Source organism: Mustelus asterias, chromosome 8 (assembly GCF_964213995.1).
Source record: "Mustelus asterias chromosome 8, sMusAst1.hap1.1, whole genome shotgun sequence".
Classification (NCBI taxonomy): Eukaryota; Metazoa; Chordata; class Chondrichthyes; order Carcharhiniformes; family Triakidae; genus Mustelus; species Mustelus asterias.
In genome coordinates, this window is record NC_135808.1 from 2798663 (window position 1) to 2820021 (window position 21359).

Genomic DNA, 21359 nt, shown 5'->3' on the forward strand with positions numbered 1-21359 from the left:
CGTTTTCCCAGGGTGGAAGAGTCAATTACTCGGGGGCAGAGGTTTAAGGTGCAAGGGGCAAGGTTTAAAGGAGATGTACGAGGCAAAAGTTTTACACAGAGGGTGGTGGGTGCCTGGAACTCGTTGCCGGGGGAGGGAGTGGAAGCAGGTACGATAGTGACTTTTAAGGGGCATCTTGTCAAAGAACATAAGAACATAAGAACATAAGAAATAGGAGCAGGAGTAGGCCATCTAGCCCCTCGAGCCTGCCCCGCCATTCAATAAGATCATGGCTGATCTGACGTGGATCAGTACCACTTACCCGCCTGATCCCCATAACCCTTAATTCCCTTACCGATCAGGAATCCATCCATCCGCGCCTTAAACATATTCAGCGAGGTAGCCTCCACCACCTCAGTGGGCAGAGAATTCCAGAGATTCACCACCCTCTGGGAGAAGAAGTTCCTCCTCAACTCTGTCTTAAACCGACCCCCCTTTATTTTGAGGCTGTGTCCTCTAGTTTTAACTTCCTTACTAAGTGGAAAGAATCTCTCCGCCTCCACTCTATCCAGCCCCCGCATTATCTTATAAGTCTCCATAAGATCCCCCCTCATCCTTCTAAACTCCAACGAGTACAAACCCAATCTCCTCAGCCTCTCCTCATAATCCAAACCCCTCATCTCCGGTATCAACCTGGTGAACCTTCTCTGCACTCCCTCCAATGCCAATATATCCTTCCTCATATAAGGGGACCAATACTGCACACAGTATTCCAGCTGCGGCCTCACCAATGCCCTGTACAGGTGCATCAAGACATCCCTGCTTTTATATTCTATCCCCCTCGCAATATAGGCCAACATCCCATTTGCCTTCTTGATCACCTGTTGTACCTGCAGACTGGGCTTTTGCGTCTCATGCACAAGGACCCCCAGGTCCCTTTGCACGGTAGCATGTTTTAATTTGTTTCCATTGAGATAGTAATCCCATTTGTTATTATTTCCTCCAAAGTGTATAACCTCGCATTTCTCAACGTTATACTCCATTTGCCATATCCTCGCCCACTCACTCAGCCTGTCCAAATCTCTCTGCAGATCTTCTCCGTCCTCCACACGATTCACTTTTCCACTTGACATGAATAGGATTGGAATGGAGGAATATGGTCCCCGAAAGGGGAGGGGGTTTTAGCTCAGTCGGGGAGCTTGGTCAGTGCAGGCTTGGAGGGCCGAAGGGCCTGTTCCTGTGCTGTAATTTTCTTTGTTCTTTGAAAAAGCAGTTCCTGACATCAGCCATCAACAATCTTTCTCTATGAAGATTTGCCACCTTGTTCTGGACTCTTCTTGCACCCCTTTTCTATCCAGCAAAAAAGAAAGAATTTCTCTCTATCAAATCCTTTAATCACCTTAAAAAGCTGTCAGTTCTTGACAATCTTTTTGCAAATGAATATACAACCACGGTGTTAAATTGATTAAATGGTGACATTCCTTTGCTTACCACAGTACTACAGCCTTTGGTGCCCAACAGGAGTTTCACAGGGGAAAAAACAGCATGTGATCTGCCTTTTGCAATCTGTGGTCGTCAGTATGTCTTAGCAAGCACTAGGACCCTGAAGAACCTTTCTTTCAAGCTCATCTGGTACCTGATCCAGGAGGAGAGGCAGAGGAGCAGAGAGGAAATAAAATGGCTAGCCAGTCACAAGGAATACAGCAGCTTCTTCATGCTGAGAAACGGGCTGCAGAGAAGGTTGCTGAAGCCAGGAAACGTAAGATCTTTTTTTGATTGTACTGTCTAATTATTTGAGATGCAAGACAATTTCAAAATGGCATCTGTTTTGTGGTTTTCTAATGGCTGGCTTCTCTAGGTCTTCTCCATGGATGTCTGCTGCCATCTCACACACCATGAAAGACTTAGGTTTTCCTTTTGCACTTGGCACAGGACAGATTAATAATTCTAACAGGATTACACATTAAATGGATTTAAAAATAACCATTTTCCATCTGAAATAATATGAATTTATTGAAACTAACCAGTTTCTATGTCTCAGATACGATGTCATCTAGCATATAAACCAGAATTAATGAAGTATGGGTTATGTATGAAAATGAACCTTAGAAAAGTGTGCAGTGAGAACCTTCCACCCAGGAAATAAAAGGATTAAAAGATTTATGCTCCACAGGAAACCTGCCAGAAATGTGAGTTGACATACTGTCAAGATAATATGACACAGAAAATATGGAGCTTGCTTTAAATTATCTACCCTAATATTTAATTTGTTATCTCTCCCCATTGTTTTAGCTTTCTCCAATCCTACATATACTGTATACTGTTCCGAGATCAAAGTGGCAGGCAGTCAGGCAAAGCTCTTGGCCTGTATTACTCTGTAATTAACAAGCAGGCAGTGTCCAAGGGCACCTCTTTGAGTCTCTTCTGCTTCTTTCATGGGGATGCGGGCATCGCTGGCAGGACCATGCCTGAGGACATTTGAGAGTTAACCCCATTGCTGTGGCGCTGGAGTGACATGTAGGCCAGACCATGTTAAGAACGGCAGATTTCCTTCCCTAAAGGAACATCTGTGAACCAGATGGGTTTTTTACAACAATTGACACGGTCATCATTCGACTTTTAATTCCAGAGTTTTATTGAATTCAAATTTCGCCAACTATCATGGTGGGAATTAACCCGAGTCTCTGGACTCCAGCAACAATACCACTGCCCCAGCCTTTGTCATCCTTCCCTACATTGTGACCTTTGGCCTGTCATTACAACATTCCCATGTTACACCAGTGACTATAGAACATTACAGCGCAGTCCAGGCCCTTCGGCCCTCGATGTTGCGCCGACCTGTGAAAACAATATAAAGCCCATCGAATCTACACTATTCCAATATCATCCATATGTTTATCCAATGACTATTTAAATGCCCTTAATGTTACTTCAAAAGTATTTAATCGATCGTGAAACACTTTGGTTCACGCCGATGACAAGGGATGATGTTTCAATGCAAGTCTTCATTTCAAGGAGCATGGGAGTTATTACCAGTGCGATAACTCCCATGCTCCTTGAAATGAAGACTTGCATTTATACCAGCTGGTGCAGGGGGCAGGGATTTAGAGTTTTGGATCATTGGGATCTCTTCTGGGAAGGGGTGACCTGTTCAAGAGGGAAGGGTTACACCTGAACTGGAGGGGAACTAGTATCCTGGCGGGGAGATTTGCGAAAGCCACTCGGGAGGGTTTAAACTAGTTTGGCAGGACGGTGGGACCCAAAGCGGTAGGGAGACAGAAGAGAAGGTTGAGGACAGCACAGAAGTTAAAGAGAGCGCATTAAATAGTAAAGGCAGTGTCAGTAATTCTAGTACTGGAAAGATCAGGCAAAAGCAGTACAGAGAGTAAGGGAAGTCCAGATTATTTATTTCAATGCAAGAGGCCTGATGGGCAAGGCAGATGAACTCAGGGCATGGATGAGTACATGGGACTGGGATATTATAGCAATTACTGAAATATGGCTAAGGGAGGGACAGGACTAGCAGCTCAATGTCCCAGGGTACAGATGCTATCGGAAAGGTAGAACAGGTGGTAAGAGAGGAGGGGGAGTTGCACTTTTGATCAAGGAAAGCATCACGGCAGCACTGAGAGGGGATAAATCCGAGGGTTTGCCCACTGAGTCTATATGGGTAGAACTGAGTAATTCTTGAACAGGTCACCCCTTCCCCAGAAGAGATCCCAATGATCCAAAAATCTGGGTAGAACTCAGAGATAAGGGCGTGGAATGCCCTGCCTGCAGCAGTAGTGGACTCGCCAACATTAAGGGCATTTAAATGGTCATTGGATAAACATATGGATGATATTGGAATAGTGTCGGTTAGATGGGCTTTAGATTGGTTTCACTAGTCGGCGCAACATCCTGGGGGCTGAAGGGCCTGTACTGTGCTGTTATGTTCTATAAGAAGGGGCAAATCATTTTGATAGGGTTGTACTATAGGCCCCCAAATAGTCAGCGGGAAATTGAGGGTCCCCTAGCAGAGATAATTGAATCATCGATAGTCACAGGTGAGTTGCCTGAAGATTGGAGGGTGGCAAATGTTGTGCCTTTGTTTAAGAAGGGCTGCAGGGAAAAGCCTGGGAACTACAGGCCGGTGAACCTCACATCTGTAGTGGGTAAGTTGTTGGAAGGTATTTTGAGAGACAGGATCTACAGGCATTTAGAGACACAAGGACTGATAGTCTGCATGGCTTTGTGAGTGGAAAATCATGTCTCACAAATTTGATTGAGTTTTTTGAAGGGGTAACCAAGAAGGTAGATGAGGGAAGTGCAGTTGATGTTGTCTACATGGACTTTAGCAAGGTCTTTGACAAAGTAACACGTGGTAGGTTGTTGCATAAGGTTAAATCTCATGGGATCCAGGGTGAGGTAGTCAAATGAATACAAAACTGGCTTGATGACAGAAGACAGCGGGTGGTTATAGAGCGTTGTTTTTCAAACTGAAGGCCTGTGACCAGTGGTGTGCCTCAGGGATTGGTGCTGTGTTCACTGTTATTTGTCATTTATATTAATGATTTGGATGAGAACTTAGCAGGCATGGTTAGTAAGTTTGCAGATGACACCAAGATTGGTAGCACAGTGGACAGTGAAGAAGGTTATCTTGGATTGCAATGGGATCTTGATCAATTGGGCCAGTGGGCTGATGAATGGCAGATGGAGTTTAATTTAGATAAATGCAAGGTGATGCATTTTGGTAGATCAAACCAGGGCAGGACTTACTCAGCTAATGGTAGGGATCCAGGGGTTCAGGTTCATAGCTCCTTGAAAGTGGAGTCACAGGTGGACAGAGTGGTGAAGAAGGCATTCGGCATGCTTGGTTTCATTGGTCAGAACATTGAATACAGGAGTCAGTACGTCTTGTTGAAGTTGTACAAGACATTGGTAAGGCCACACTTGGAATACTGTGTACAGTTCTGGTCACCCTATTATAGAAAGGATATTATAAGGGTGGCACGGTAGCACAGTGGTTAGCACTGCTGCTTCACAGCTCCAGGGTCCCGGGTTCGATTCCCGGCTCGGGTCACTGTCTGTGTGGAGTTTGCACATTCTCCTCGTGTTTGCGTGGGTTTCCTCCGGGTGCTCCGGTTTCCTCCCACAGTCCAAAGATGTGCGGGTTAGGTTGATTGGCCAGGTTAAAAATTGCCCCTTAGAGTCCTGAGATGTGTAGGTTAGAGGGATTAGCGGGTAAAATATGTGGGGGTAGGGCCTGGGTGGGATTGTGGTCGATGCAGACTCGATGGGCCGAATGGCCTCCTTCTGCACTGTAGGGTTTCTATGATTTCTATGATGATTATTGAACTAGAAAGAGTGCAGAATAGATTTACTAGGATGCTACCGGGACTTGCTGGTTTGAGTTATAAGGAGAGGCTGGATAAACTGGAACTTCTTCCTCTGGAGCGTAGGAGGCTGAGGAGTGATCTTATAGAGGTCTATAAAATAATGAGGGGCATAGATCAGTGAGATAGTCAATATCTTTTCCCAAAGGTAAGGGAGTCTAAAACTATAGGGCATAGGTTTAAGGTGAGAGGGGAGAGATACAAAAGAGTCCAGAGGGGCAATTATTTCACACAGAGGGTGGTGAGTGTCTGGAACAAGCTGCCAGAGGTAGTAGTAGAGGTGGGTACAATTTTGTCTTTTAAAAAGCATTTAGACAGTTACATGGGTAAGATGGGTATAGAGGGATATGGGCCAAATGTGGGCAATTGGGACTAGCTTAGGAGTTAAAAAAAAGGGCGGCATGGACAAGTTGGGCCGAAGGGCCTGTTTCCATGCTATAAACCTCTATGACTCAGTGTTTGATCCCACGATTTAATTTAACGAAAGCCGGCTAATCTGGATTATAATCACACTGCTGTTTATAGGAGTTTGCTATGCAGAAATTAACTGCTGCATTTCTTACCGGACATGATGTGGAGATGCCGGCGTTGGATAAACCTGTTGGACTTTAACCTGGTGTTGTTAAACTTCTTACTTTCTTACCGGACAGCAGTGACTGCACTTCACCAGCTGCAGAGTGCTTTGAGACACCTTGTGGTCACGAAAAGCACTACAGTATATAAACAGAAGTCTTTCATAGAAACATCGAAAATAGAAGCAGGAGACCATTCGGCCCTTCAAGACTACTCCAGCATTCATTTTAATAATGGCTGATTCAATATCCTCATCCCACCTTCCCCCCCCATGTCCCTTTATCTTTTAGCCCCAAGAGCTATGTCTAATTTCTTCTTGAAATCACACAATGTTTTGGCCTCAACTACTTTCTGTGGGAGTGAATACCACACATTCACCACCCTCTGGGTGAAGAAATTTCTCCTCACCTCACTTCTAAAAGGTTTACCCCTTATCCTCAAACTATGACCCCTAGTTCTGGACTCCCCCACCATCAGGAACATCCTTTCTGAAGCTACCCTGTCTAATCCTGTTCAAATTTTATAAGTTCCGATGAGATCCCTCCCCCCTCACTCTTTTAAACTCCAGTGAATACAATCCTAACCAATTTAGTCTCTCCTCATATGACAGACCTGCCATCCCAGGAATCAGCATGGTAAATCTTTGCTGCACTCCCTCTATAGCAAAGACATCCTTCCTCAGATCAGGGCACCAAAACTGCACACAATACTTCAAGTATGGCCTCACCAACGCCCTATACAATTGCAGTAAAACATCTATATTCCTATATCAAATCCTCTCGCCATGAAAGCCAACATACCATTTGCCTTCTTACCTGCCTGTTGTACCTGCGCGCTTACTTTCAGCGACTGATGCACGAAGTCTCGCTGAGTATCCAACTCTCTCAATTTACACCCATTCAAATAATAATCTGCCTTCCTACTTTTGCTACTGAAGTGGATAACCTCTCAATTATCCACATTATACTGCATCTGCCATGCCCACTCACTCAGCCAAGTTGCCGATTACTCATCTTGATATGAATTAATCAGAAATATTATTCTTCACATCTGACTTGCCAATTCAGCACATCTGGATACCAGATTCACCACACCTGGCGAGTGCCTGATGTTATTTCTCAAGCCTGATAGGACCCTGCTTCACATTGTTCACACACCAACCTCCACTGAAACGGGTGCGTTCAACTGACACCGGATACTGACAATCCATGCCTTGGCGTCTCTGGACCATGAGGTTCTGTACAATCGGTAGAATCTCATCAAAATAATCCATCTTGAAAAACCTACCTGGATCGAATAAGAGACTCCAAAAGAGTCTTCTGTCGGGAAAACGATACAAAAGTCTGACGGCAGCAGGGAAGAAGCTGTTCTTGAGTCAGTTGGTACGTGACCTCAGACTTTTGTATCTTTTTCCCGATGGAAGAAGGTGGAAGAGAGAATGTCTGGATACGTGGGGTCCTCCGTTATGCTGGCTGCTTTTCCGAGCCAGCGGGAAGTGTACACAGAGTCAATGGATGGGAGGCTGGTTTGTGTGATGGACTGGGCTACATGCACGACCTTTTGTAGTTTCTTGCGGTCTTGGGCAGAGCACGAGCCATACCAAGCTGCGGATGCTAGAATCTGAAACAAAAACAGAAAATGCTGGAAAATCTCAGCAGATCCGACAGCATCTGTGGGGAGAGAATAGAGCCAACGTTTCATCTAGCTCTGTTCTCTCTCCACAGATGCTGTCAGACCTGCTGAGATTTTCCAGCATTTGCTGTTGAAGTGAGAAGTTTGCAAAATAATGGAACCCTAGGGACTACTTGTGGAGCAGTGGATAGTGTTCCTGCCCCTGAGCCAGAAGCCCGAGGTGTGAGTCCCGACTCACGAATTGGTAGCCGAGGAAGGTGCATTCGTAACTCAGTCAAACACGTTGAGTATCAACCTGCAGGCAGTAAAAATAGGAGAAATTCCTGGTCAGCCACATGATAAAAGAACAGTGGCACAGTGTTTAGCTCTGCTGCCTCACAGCACCAGGGACCCGGGTTCGATTCCAGACCCGGGTGTCTGTGTGGAGTTTGCACGTTCTCCCCATGTCTGCGTGCATTTCCTCTGGGTGCTTCAGTTTCTTCCCACACTCCAAAGATGTGCAGGTTAGATTGATTGGATATAGAAACATTGGAGATAGGAGCAGGAGGAGGCTAAATTGCTCCTTAGTGTCAGGGGGACTAGCAGGGTAAATATGTGGGGTTCTGGGGATAGGGCCTGGGTGGGATTGTTGTCGGTGCAGGTTTGATGGGCCGAATGGCCCCTTTCTGCACTGTAGGGATTCTATGATTGAAACATTGGAGTGTCTACCATCATCATCCATAGCTCAGACTACAACATGCATGTAAAAAGTACAGCAAATCGGACTCCTTGAGTCGACTGTAAGACACCACCACCAGTGATTACTGTAGTCTAGAATCAGATAAGTGAGAGATCGCTTTTTCAAAGAAGTGGACAATTTCGTAAGTTGCTGTATAGAGAATAAATGGAAGGTTACTATACTCAGACCACTGCAAATGTGAGGTTACTACTTTGGAATATCAGTTAAATAACAGATTGCACACTTCAAATGTATGTAAATGCGAGGTTACGGCACTTCAGATTCATGTAAATGAAAGGTTAATGAGATTTAAACCACGTGAACCGTTTCTATTCTTGTTTTAGGGAAGGCACGGAGGTTGAGACAAGCTAAGGAGGAAGCACAGGGTGAGATTGAACAGTACCGCCTGGAGAGAGAGAAGGACTTCAGACATAAACAAGAAGCGGTGAGCAATGTGCAAGAAAAAGGCCTGGGCTCGTAATTATGTTCAAATCCCACATTGGCATTTTGAGAATTTGAATTCCGTTTTAAGAATATCTTGAGCTAAAATGCTGCTGCCAGCAAGAGTGATTGTGAAGCTTTCAGATTATTGCAAAAGCCCCCCAGATCCATGAATGCTTTGACAGAACAAGATCGTAGAATCCCGACAGTGCAGAAGGAGGCCATTCGGCCCATTGAGTCTGCATTGACTCTCCTACAGAGCATCTTACTGGGCCCTCTCCCCGTAACCCCCCCCCACACTTATCCCCCTAACCTGTGTTGGGACACTAAATAGAAATTGAGCATGGCCAATCCACCTAACCCGCACATCTTTGGACTGTGGGAGGAAACCGAAGCACCCGGAGGAAACCCACGCAGACACGGGGAGAATGTGCAAACTCCACACAGACAGCCGCCCAAGGCCGGAATTGTAACCGGTCCCTGGCATTATGAGCCAGCAGTGCTAACCACTGTGCCACCGTGGCACCCATAAAATCTGCCATCCTTACCTGGTCTGACCTACATGTGACCCCCAGGCCCCCACCAATGTGGTTGACTCCCCAATTTTCCTCTGGGCAATTAAGGTAACCTTGCTAGCCAAGCCCAGATCGCCAGAATGACCAAAAGAATGACACTGCTTTGATTGCCTCGATGCATATTGAAGCATCAATGTGCTGTATTTGATTGCTCAGTTATAGGGTGGCACAGTGGTTAGTACTGCTGCCTCACAGTGCCAGGGACCCGGGTTCGATTCCTGGCTTGGGTCACTGTCTGTGTGGAATTTGCACGTTCTCCCCGTGTCTGCATGGGTTTCCTCCCACACTCCAAAGATGTGCAGGTTAGGTGGATTGGCCATGCTAAATTACCCCTTGATGTCCCAAGATGTGTAGGTTAGGGGGATTAGCAGGGTAAATACTTGGTGTTATGGGGAAGAGGTCTGGGTGGGATTTCCCCTTAGTATCAGGGGAATTACGTGGGTTTACAAGGAAAGGGCCTGGGTGGGATTGACTCCACATGGTCCAAATGACGTGCAGGTTGGGTGCATTGGCCATGCTAAATTCTCCCTCAGTGTACCTGAATAGGTGCCGGAGTGTGGCAACTAGGGGATTTTCACAGTAACTTCATTGCAGTGTTAATGTAAGCCTACTTGTGACATGACTAAATATAAGTGGAATGCTTCAAGCAGCCTTGGGGACCAATGAGTTCAGACTGAGTAAGTGACCTAATGCACTTGCTTAATCTCCACTTTGTGCTCAGTTAGCAGCCTGGAACTGTGATAAAGGTATTGCAATCGACTGAAATGTGCCGGGGTTAAGGAGGCAGCTGTTAACTTCCTGATCGTAGTCCAGTGGCTGCTGTTGAAACTGCACTTGTCAGTGTCTGGTGACAAATGTCTCATAAGAAGCAAAAAAAAAACCCCCACAAATACTGGAAACAAGTATTCAGTCAGTCTGCATCTGCAGAGAGAACAGATAACACTCTGGACATTTCTATTATATTATATATTATATACATACATTAACATCTTTCTCAGTTCTGACAAAGAGTTATGCTTGAAACACCAACTTGGCTCTTCCCACATTGACCCAAGAAGAGAATTGAGTTTGATTGCGATGCCTCACCAGTCAAATAGACTGCCTGTCTCAGTCGCAAGATGTGGAGATGCCGGCGTTGGACTGGGGTAAACACAGTAAGAAGTTTAACAACACCAGGTTAAAGTCCAACAGGTTTATTTGGTAGCAAAAGCCACACAAGCTTTCGGAGCTCTTAGCCCCTTCTTCAGGTGAGTGGGAATTCTGTTCACAAACAGAGCTTATAAAGACACAGACTCAATTTACATGAATAATGGTTGGAATGCGAATACTTACAACTAATCAAGTCTTTAAGAAACGAAACAATGTGAGTGGAGAGAGCATCAAGACAGGCTAAAAAGATGTGTATTGTCTCCAGACAAGACAGCCAGTGAGACTCTGCAGGTCCACGCAACTGTGGGAGTTACAAATAGTGTGACATGAACCCAATATCCCGGTTGAGGCCATCCTCGTGTGTGCGGAACTTGGCTATCAGTTTCTGCTCAGCGACTCTGCGCTGTCGTGTGTCGCGAAGGCCGCCTTGGAGAACGCTTACCCGAATATCAGAGGCCGAATGCCCGTGACCGGGTACTGATAGCCAAGTTCCGCACACACGAGGACGGCCTCAACTGGGATATTGGGTTCATGTCACACTATTTGTAACTCCCACAGTTGCTTGGACCTGCAGAGTTTCACTGGCTGTCTTGTCTGGAGACAATACACATCTTTTTAGCCTGTCTTGATGCTCTCTCCACTCACATTGTTTCGTTTCTTAAAGACTTGATTAGTTGTAAGTATTCGCATTCCAACCATTATTCATGTAAATTGAGTCTGTGTCTTTATAAGCTCTGTTTGTGAACAGAATTCCCACTCACCTGAAGAAGGGGCTAAGAGCTCCGAAAGCTTGTGTGTCAGTCGCAAGACACATACGTGAGTAACGACCTCAGATGTGGGATCTTAGAGCAAATAGATGCCTAAAAGGCAGGAAAGCAATAAGAAGGGGTGAAAATCAGCATTAATTATTTTAGTAATGAGGCAGGTTGAGTGTTTGAAAGCACTGAGGAAAACAACAATTGAGATAATTTGAGCTTCAATTCCCTTTTAGGAATCGCATCAAGGTCTTGTCTAATTTTCTCCCTTTTCCCTTTTATTGTGACACAGGTCATGGGGTCCCAAGGTAACTTGGCAGCGGAGGTGGAGCAACAGACACGTCAGAAGATCCAGGCAATGCAGGCCAACCATCACCGCAACAAGGAGAAGGTCCTTCGCCAACTGTTGACGCTGGTGTGTGACATCAAGCCCGAAATTCATCACAACTATCGCATTAAGATGTAGGCGAGCATCGAACATGACAATCCACAACTGCACCATCGCCAGGGCCTCACCGATAATGCTATACCCTCTCGTCAAAGCAATCAAACTCCTTCTGGGCTAAGTCATGATTGACTGGAGCATTACTTCCCTGCCCCATTTGTCATGTACCCCCTTGTGCGTTATAAATGATTGCGTCTCTTCCAGTTATTCCATGGTAACAATTCAGAATGCATAAAGAAATGTAAAATACGTAGAGAGCCAGTGTCAACAGAAAATCATTCGTCACCACTGTTAGATCCAACATTCAATTCCTTATGTCCAATTCTTGAGAATTACAGAAGTTGCCATATTAGGAGTTTTCCTGTCATTTCTTGCAGAAAAATTGCAGATACAGATTCTCCTGGGCAAAATAACATTGTTACTTTGTTTTTAAGTTGATTATTAATCACCCTCTTCATTCACAGAGCTATTCTTCGAGCTCTCACCAGCATATCACACTATCGCTAAAAGTTGCAGCATCATTACGGTTCAGAAGGAGACCATTTGGTCCATTGAGTCCATGCCTAGTTCCTACTCGAACCATTCTTCCCTGTCCCAGTTCACATTGGTATGTTCCCTTCATTCCCCCGTCTGGTTTAAGTTGCAACTTTTCTCTTTTGTCGATGGCCTGCAGCCTCCCTTCTGACTTTCCCTTCTGACTTTCCCTTCTCTCCGGAGGCACAGCTGAGGTTAGTAACTTAGCATGTGAAGCATCATCGCAGGTGCAATAACATTCTGTGGTGCAGGATGCTGGTGTGGTACTAGCCAGCTATGCAGGCCAAACCTATTCTAATAATCCGACTAATGGACATGGAAGGTATTTGATGATTTTAAACTATGAATATGATCTCGTATTAGATTCCATAAATACTGATAGAACTGCAAATATCCAAGGTGATGCAATCTTGCCTCACCACAAGCTCCAATGAACTTGCCATTTTATATATATATATATATATATATATAGAGGTGATAGCCTTGTGGTATTATCGCTAGACTATTAATCTAAAAACTCAGCTAATGTTCTGGGGACCTGGATTCGAATCCCGCCATGGCAGATGGTGGAATTTGAAATCAATTTTTTAAAAATCTGGAATTAAGAATCTACTGGTGAAACCATTGTCGATTGTCATAAAAACCCATCTGGTTCATTAACGTCCTTTCAGGAAGGAAATCTGCTGTCCTTACGCGGTCTGGCCTACATGTGACTCCAGAGCCATGTGGTTGACTCTGAACTGCCCTCGGGCAACTAGGAATGGGCAATAAATGCTGGCCAACCAGCGACACCCATGTCCCACAAATGAATAAGAAGAACTAACAAAGAATTTCCACATTTGTTACAATTCATTCCTTACAATCACAACTAATATACTTACAAGATATTTGTTCCTATTGACTTGGGCCTCCATTCTTAGTTTGAATTAGCCACCGTGAATCTCAGGTGATGAACAACAATCAAATTGTGATATGCAGAGGCTGCTGTCAGGAAAATATATTAAAAAGGAACTATCAGCATGAGCCATAGGCAAGAACAAGTATTACACTGTCGTAAAATATAAGAGAATAAAATACTTTGTATATAATGTGTTAGAAAGGAAGGAGATGGCATGATAATCGAACAGTATAAGCTTGTTTATTACATACTTAATCAGTAGTTCCATTAGTAATGCAGTGAAGAGCAAATGATTGGCAACACACTCAAGGCTGCAACAAGATTGGCAATATCAGAAACTAAAAGAACAAACTAAACCTCTTTGAAATCACCAAGGGCCATGCTCGATTCCCAAATGAATTAGTCTTCCATGCCTTCCACCTATAAACATACGCTTCTGGCATTGACATCATAGTTGCCATTACTGATTTCCCTTGCCACTATCAACCAAGCCCAAAATGTTGTCTGATCTCAAGAAGGAATTGGATATAGCTCTTGCGGCTAAAGGGATCAAGGGATGTGGGGGGGGAGGAATGGCAGAGCTCAAAGGGCCGAATGGCCTACTCCTGCTTCTACTTGCTGTGCAACTGCTGCAGTTTTAATTCTTAATGTTTGCATTTTGGCAGAAAGAACATTTTTAATTTAAACATCAAAGTATGTTTTGCCAGCCAAAGGAAAATAAGCTCTCTTTCATCGCGTTTCTTCGAAGTAATGGCATGCTACTTATTTCACAATGACAGTGTTACCTTCTGAAATGTTACAACAAATGTTTTACACATAAGATGCTCTTTTAGTCGTTCTTTCGTCAGTTTCTACGCAGTGTATGTAGATGCAGTTACAGTCATCTTGGTGTACAGTGTGTTAATATGGAGAGGATTGTATTTGGTAATTCCTCAAACCAACCTGTCAGTCTCTTGGTACACCAGTTACTGTGAATAAATGTTAAGTGGATGACAATTATTTGAGTGGTTTCTGAACGCACCCACAGCTTTGCAATGCATTATGTAAGGTGGTTTTGCTGTTTGTCTCGTGTTTTGGGCAGCTTGCCCAGAGTGGATTCTGCTGGGACCCACTACGTGGTCGCCACCCATGCCATGGCCGGGGTGTCACGTACACAGTGGGAAGTGGTCGACATTTTCATGAGGTTCGTGGAACTGGAGAATCAGCAAGTACAACTGAAGGCAAGTTCCTGAGGAGTCAGTGCTGTTTCAGAGGCTTTCAAACTTGGGGGCGATTGGGCCACCATGCTCACCACATGATACAAAATATATGCAAAGACTCTGAAACAGTCTGAAAGGGCTGAACTGGGATTGAGGAACAGGACTAAGCAATAGCTCAATCGCAGCAGCTCCGTCCAAGCATATTTTTAGTAATAGCAACCAGACCACATGAAGTTCTGGTGAAGCGACTAAAATATTCCAACATGCTTTCACTTCCTTCAATGGCTGTCTCTTTATCACGTACTTACATGGAGCCTCGGTCTTTTTTTGGAACGTTGAGGATTGTACTTCCATCTATTTCTGATGAGGCCAGGGATTGAGTCATAGAGAAAATGCTGGAAAATCTCAGCAGGTCTGACAGCAACTGTGGGGAGAGAATAGAACTGACATTTCAAGTCCAGATGACCCTTCTATTGAAGCTCTCAGCTCTGACGAAGGGTCATCTGAACTTGAAATGTTTGGCTCTGTTCTCTACCTAAGATGCTCTCAGGCCTGCTGAGATTTTACAGCATTTTCTGTTTTTGTTTTGGATTCCAGCACCTGCAGTATTTTGCTTTTATTGAGTCATAAAGTCCGGAGCCATGTGCTCAGCCAAATAGGCAACTGCAGAGTCTGAATGTCCATCTGACTAAGATCTCACGTGTGACGAGAGGCCTCAATTCGCCAGATTTCGATGACCGGAGTGCACTGGACAACTCCTGCCCCAGGTAGAGTGGGTGCGGGAATGGAAGGGGAGTTTCATGGTGTTTCTCTATTAATGCTTGCGACTAATGCCAATTATAGCTCGAATAAAGATCTAACAGGCCAGTCCAATAAACAAGGCGTGGTGGGTTGGAGCGAGGGAGAAGAGATTTGACCCACTGTTTCGGAATTCCACCTGCCTTTCGAAAGGGAATTAGATCTTTTTTTTATTTCTTCATGGGGCATAGGCATCACTGGCTGGGCCAGCATTTATTGCCCATCCCTAGTTGCCCTTAGAGGGCAGTTGAGATTCAACCACATTGATGTGACTCTGGAGTCACATGTAGGTCAGACCAGGTGAGGATGGCAGATTTCCTTCCCTAAAGGACGTTAGTGAACCAGATGGGGTTTTTCCGACAATCATCAATGGTTTCATGGTCATCAGTAGATTCTTAATTCCAGATATTTTTATTGAATTCAAATTCCACTATCTGCCGTGGCAGGATTCGAACGCGGGTGCCCAGAATATTCAGAGTTTTTGGATTGATAGCCTAGCGATAATATTACTGGGCCATCGCCTCCCCAGTAACCAAAGGGAGAGAATTTACAGGCGTTACGGGGTGGATGGCATTGGGCGAATCACTCTGGCAGAGAGAACCAGCCCAGAGACGATGGGCTGAGTGGCCTCCTGTGACCATTCTGTGATGTAATCTTCCCTCTGATCTTAAATTATTGATTTAATATAAAATATTGATGGTTATCTTGATTCAATTCTGGTCAGCTTGTTTCTTATTCCAGCTCTGATGAAGGACCACCATCCTGAGACAAGACCACTCTGTCCCTCTCTGCATTTCCAGCCCCTTCTGCTGAACTCTTCTCCCCCGCCCCCCCCCCGTTGCTCCGGCCTCGAGCGAAAACCGTTGATTGAAGCTGCCAGCCCCGCCCCTCTATGTTGACGGACATCTGCCTCCACCAATCGGGCCGGCTGTTAGCCCCGCGCGGCGTCCCGCCCTCTCTCGGCATCTCAGCCAATCCGGTGGCGCAGCCGCGCGCCGTCCGCCCGACGCAATGCCCCTCTGATCCGGCACTCCTGCCCCGCCCCCTCACTGTGACTGACTGCTCCATTAGCCTATCAGGTATCGAGACGGGTTGTCAGTCCCGCGCGGCATCCCGCCCTCTCTCGGCATATCAGCCAATCCGGCGGCGCAGCCGTGCGCCGTCCGCCTCACGCTCGCTCCCTCTGATCCGGCTCCCACTTCACGCCCCTCGCCTTGATTGACGGCTCCTTTAGCCGATCAGATAGCGAGATGGGCAGCCAATCAGGGGTGGGATTCCGTTCGTCCCAGCTGATGAGCCAATCGCGACGCGCCTTCTCCTCCCGCCCCCCTCGAGTGTGGCCCCGCCCCCTCCCCTCTATCGTCTTCCATCCAATCAGCCGTGCCACGTTCCGATTGACGTGCGCTTTCACCAATGAAATATCGGGACGGCCCGTCAATCGGCCGGAGGGCACCGCCCCCAGCTGGGGCGGAGGGACCAATGGGGCGGCGGCGGGGAGGCGGGCTCTGCTGGGTAGTGCGGTCTTGGCTGTCTCAGGGTGAAGGAAATGGGGGAGAGATTTGAGTGAAAAAAGTGGAGCAAATGATGTGGTGAAAATGGTGGTGGGGGGGTAAGTGTTAAATTAAATCTTGAATTTGGTTCTAGTGATGGGGAGAGGGGGATTGGAACATTATTTCACCCTGCACTGTAGTAGATAACCGTGAGCTGCCTGTATGCATGAACTGGACACCAGGGTGATGCTCCTCTAATAGTCACCCACAGTTATATCATGGTCCAGGCTCACAGCAATGTGACCTTGTCCCTGTCAGAGAGTAAATATCCTGTATACAGCCCCTTACATGGCCTCCTGGGCTCCCAGATCACACTTCACAGCCAATGTTGGAACCAATTTGCCCCTCGGAAACTCCAGCAATGAGCCCAAGACTAGATCCCCTCAATCAAACATCATCGGGATGAGTCTGAGTGTTGGACAAGATTTGATTTGATTTATTATTGTCACATGTATTAGAATACAGTGAAAATTATTGTTTCTTGCGCGCTATACAGATAAAGCACACCGTTCATAGAGAAGGAAAGGAGAGAGTGCAGAATGTAGTGTTACAGTCATAGCTAGGGTGTAGAGAAAGATCAACTTAATGCAATATAGGTCCATTCAAAGGTCTGACGGCAGCAGAGGGTAGGGGAGAATTGTGCCCGGTTTCTCGGAAACGGTGCATCTTTTATGCCCACCTGAGGTATCCGGTCAGGGTGGCACAGTGGCATGCACTGCTGCCTCACAGCAAGAAGTTTAACAACACCAGGTTAAAGTCCAACAGGTTTATTTGGTAGCAAAAGCCACACAAGCTTTCGAGGCTCTGAGCCCCTTCTTCAGGTGAGTGGGAATTCTGTTCACAAACAGAACTTATAAGACACAGACTCAATTTACATGAATAATGGTTGGAATGCGAATACTTACAACTAATCCAGTCTTTAAGAAACAAAACAATGGGAGTGGAGAGAGCATCAAGACAGGCTAAAAAGATGTGTATTGCCTCACAGCGCCAGGGACCTGTAATGACTTCAATCAGGCCATTGAGGTTGGCCTCTTGGAGTGTGAATTCCCTGATTCAGGATCCAAATTGATGGCCAATCAGGGAGTCTTTGTCATGTACTTATCCAGGAATATCAGTTCCTCTGACACCCCTCGGAGATAGACTGCTGACTACCAGCACTCTGTGTACTGCTGTTAGAGTTTGTAAATAAAGGGATTTTGGTGAAGGGACTTCTGCCTCTGAAGACTTATTACAGGACCCGGATTTGATTCCCGGCTTGGATCACTGTTCTGTGCAGAGTCTGCACGTTCTCCCGTGTCTGCCTGGGTTTCCTCCGGGTGCTCAGGTTTCCTCCCGTTGTCCAAAAGACGTGTTGGTTAGGTGCACTGGCCATGCTAAAATTTTCCCTCAGTGTCCCCGAACAGGCAGCGCAGCATGGCGACTAGGGGATTTTCACAGTAACTTCATTGAATTGTTAATGTAAGCCTACTTGTGACAATAATAAATAAACAAACAATGTCTCACCTTGTAAGTGCGGCACTGCCTCGATGCTCCTCTTATTAGGCGGTCCCTCGACAAGAAGGATGATTAGCCCCCGCTCCAGCGTTCTGAGATGGCTGATAGGTCCTGTGCATGAATACAGTGTCTCTGCTGCACTGATTTTGATTTGATTTATTATTGTCACGTGTTAGTGCACAGTGAAAAGTGTTGTTTCTTGCGCGCTATACAGACAAAGCATGCCATTCATAGAGAAGGAAAGGAGAGAGTGCAAAATGTAGTGTTACAGTCACAGCTAGGGTGTAGAGAAAGATCAACTTAGTGCGAGGTAGGTCCATTCAAAAATCTGATTGCAGCAGGGAAGAAGCTGTTCTTGAGTCGGTTGGTATGTGACCTCAGACTTTTGTATCTTTTTCCCGACGGAAGAAGGTGGAAGAGAGAATATCCAGGGTGCATGGGGTCCTTAATTATGCTGGCTGCTTTGCCGAGGCAGCGGGAAGTGTAGACGGAGTCAACGGATGGGAGGCTGGTTTGCGTGATGGACTGGGCTTCGTTCATTACCCTTGCAGCCTTGGGCAGAGCAGGAGCCATACCAAGCTGTGATACAACCAGAAAGAATACTTTCTATGGTGCATCTGTAAAAGTTGGTGAGAATCATAACGGACAAGCCATCTTTCCTTAGCCTCCTGAGAAAGTAGAGGCGTTGATGGGCTTTCTTAACTTGAAAGGCAGCGACAGTGTGGCACCACCTCGGCGCTGCTCTTCTACACAGTCCCTCGGCAAGAAGGATGACTGCCTCCCGCTCCAGCCTGATGGGTTCTGAGATGTCTGTTGGGTGCCGTACGTGAATATGGGGGCTCTGCCATACGCCGGGGGTGGGGGGGGGGGGGGGGGTAGCGCAGGCGGATCAGATAGATAAGTTGTTGGGATGTTAGCTCACTCTCTCTGACTCCATGACTTCGCCACCGCGGGTTCCTGACAAAGTCTCTCAATGTGCTCGGTGTCTACCTGAATTCAACTTCCCCATTTTGGTTGATCACAAGCCAGAGTCTGCTACGAATCAGTGGGGATGTTTGACCCTGCAGAAAGTCTTGGGGGCATCTCTAAAGCATTTCCACTATCCTCTTGGGAGTTTCTTGCCACGACCGGGTTTCAAGCATTTGAGTTGGGATTCTGGTGTTAGACGTACAGGCGACATGTCCACCCCAACTTAGTTGGTATTGAGTGATGAGTACCTTAATTCTAAGCATGTTGGCTTGGGAGAGGACACTGCTTTTAATTCATATTTCTTGACACCTGATGTGAAAGATCTTGAGAAGGCACCACTGGTGGTACTTTGCCAGTGCATTGAGGTACCTTCTGTAGGTTGTCCAAGTCTCAGAAGCATATTGGTCACAGTAACTCGGGTGGTTACGTTAGCAGATCCGACAGTACCATTCAAAAGGGAACTGGATAATTTCTTGAAAAAGGGCAGTAAAGGGTACTAATTGGAAATTTATTTCAAAGGGCTAGCAATGATGGGCCAAATGGCCCATTTCTATACTCGATAACTCTCTGATTCTGTGTTCCCTGCAGTTGACCAGATCCAGGTACATGGCTGAATGGTGAAAAGATGCAATTTGGAAAAGAATAAAGTTGTTCGCCTGTATGTAAGTGTAAAGTGAATTCTTCCAGACATGGAAGTCAATGGCTCATTGATCCATGGTTACTATCGAGGCCATAATGTGTTTTTTTTTCCCAGTTTAGGGTATATTCGATTCAAGATACACCAAGCTTTGCTTGGTTAGTTAGGTACTTCACCAACAACAACAGTTTATCAATACGTTGTGTATGCGATCCCTCCAATATATCAAAGTGCATAAGCTCGCAGTGCTGTTAACCTATCTTTTGGCCTGAGTAGCTGGGGTTGGGAAATGAAAATGTATAAAATGTAGTCACTGTTGTAATGAAGGTGGCCATTTGGTCCATCATTCCTCTGCTATCTCCTTAAAAGAAGAGTCCAATTAGTCTCACATCCTGTCCCACAATATAGGACCTTTTCCACCCTTAGAACCACCCAAAGTGTCTTATGACAACGTGGATAAAGGAGAACCATTAGATGTGCTGGACTTAGATTTCAGAAGGCATTTGACAAGGTGCCACATCAAAGGTTACTGTGCAAAGTAACAGCATATGGATTATGGGGGTAACATATCAGCATGAATAGAGAATTGGTTAGTGAACATTAAGCAGTGACTAGGGCATAATGGGTCTTTTTTGGGGTGGCAAGATGGAGTGCTGCAGGGATCTGTGCTGGAGCCTCAACTATTTACAATTTACAGGATAAGTTCAGAATGGAGAGAGGCATTCTGAGGTACAGAAGGATCTAGGTCCTGGTACATGAATCAGGAAAGGTTTGTATGCTAGTAGAGCAAGTGATTAGGAAGGCAAATAGATTGTAGTTGTTTGTTGCAGTGGGAGTGGAATATAACAGTAAGGGTCTTGATCAATTGGGCCAGTGGGCTGACGAATGGCAGATGGAGTTTAATTTAGACAAATGCAAGGTGATGCATTTTGGTAGATTGAACCAGGGCAGGACTTACTCAGTTAATGGTAGGGCGTTGGGGAGAGTTACAGAACAAAGAGATCTAGGGGTACATGTTCATAGCTCCCTGAAAGTGGAGTTACAGGTGGACAGAGTAGTGAAGAAGGCATTCGGCATGCTTGGTTTCATCGGTCAGAACATTGAATACAGGAGTTGGGACATCTTGTTAAAGTTGTACAAGACATTGGTAAGGCCACACTTGGAATACTGTGTACAGTTCTGGTCACCCTATTATAGAAAGGATATTATTAAACTAGAAAGAGTGCAGAAAAGATTTACCAGGATGCTACCGGGACTTGATGGTTTGAGTTATAAGGAGAGGCTGAATAGACTGGGACTTTTTTCTCTGGAGCGTACGAGGCTGAGGGATGATCTTATAGAGGTCTATAAAATAATGAGGGGCACAGATCAGCTAGATAGTCAATATCTTTTCCCAAAGGTCGGGGAGTCTAAAACTAGAGGGCATAGGTTTAAGGTGAGAGGCAAGAGATCCAAAAGGGTCCAGAGGGGCAATGTTTTCAAACAGAGGGTGGTGAGTGTCTGGAAGAAGCTGCCAGAGGTAGTAGTAGAGGCGGGTACAACTTTATCTTTTAAAAAGCATTTAGATAGTTACATGGGTACAATGGGTATAGAGGGATATGGGCCAAATGCGGGCAATTGGGATTAGCTTAGGGG

At 45.7% G+C, this 21359-nt stretch overlaps 2 protein-coding genes across 3 annotated transcripts in view; both read left to right on the forward strand.

The window, feature by feature from the left end:
- The first annotated feature begins 1637 nt into the window (after positions 1 to 1637).
- Positions 1638 to 14032, forward strand: LOC144496765 (V-type proton ATPase subunit G 2-like). Its single transcript, XM_078217291.1, has 3 exons — positions 1638 to 1738; positions 8622 to 8722; positions 11490 to 14032. The coding sequence occupies exons 1-3, from the start codon at positions 1657 to 1659 to the stop codon at positions 11661 to 11663; spliced, it is 357 nt and encodes a 118-aa protein (XP_078073417.1). The 5' UTR covers positions 1638 to 1656; the 3' UTR covers positions 11664 to 14032.
- A 2561-nt stretch (positions 14033 to 16593) lies between these two features.
- Positions 16594 to 21359, forward strand: part of tmem268 (transmembrane protein 268) — a 44610-nt gene continuing 39844 nt past the window's right edge. For both annotated transcript variants that reach the window (XM_078217278.1, XM_078217276.1), the window contains exons 1-2: positions 16594 to 16680; positions 19676 to 19749. The gene's annotated coding sequence lies outside the window, so the exon portion shown is untranslated. The remainder of the gene's footprint in view (positions 16681 to 19675; positions 19750 to 21359) is intronic.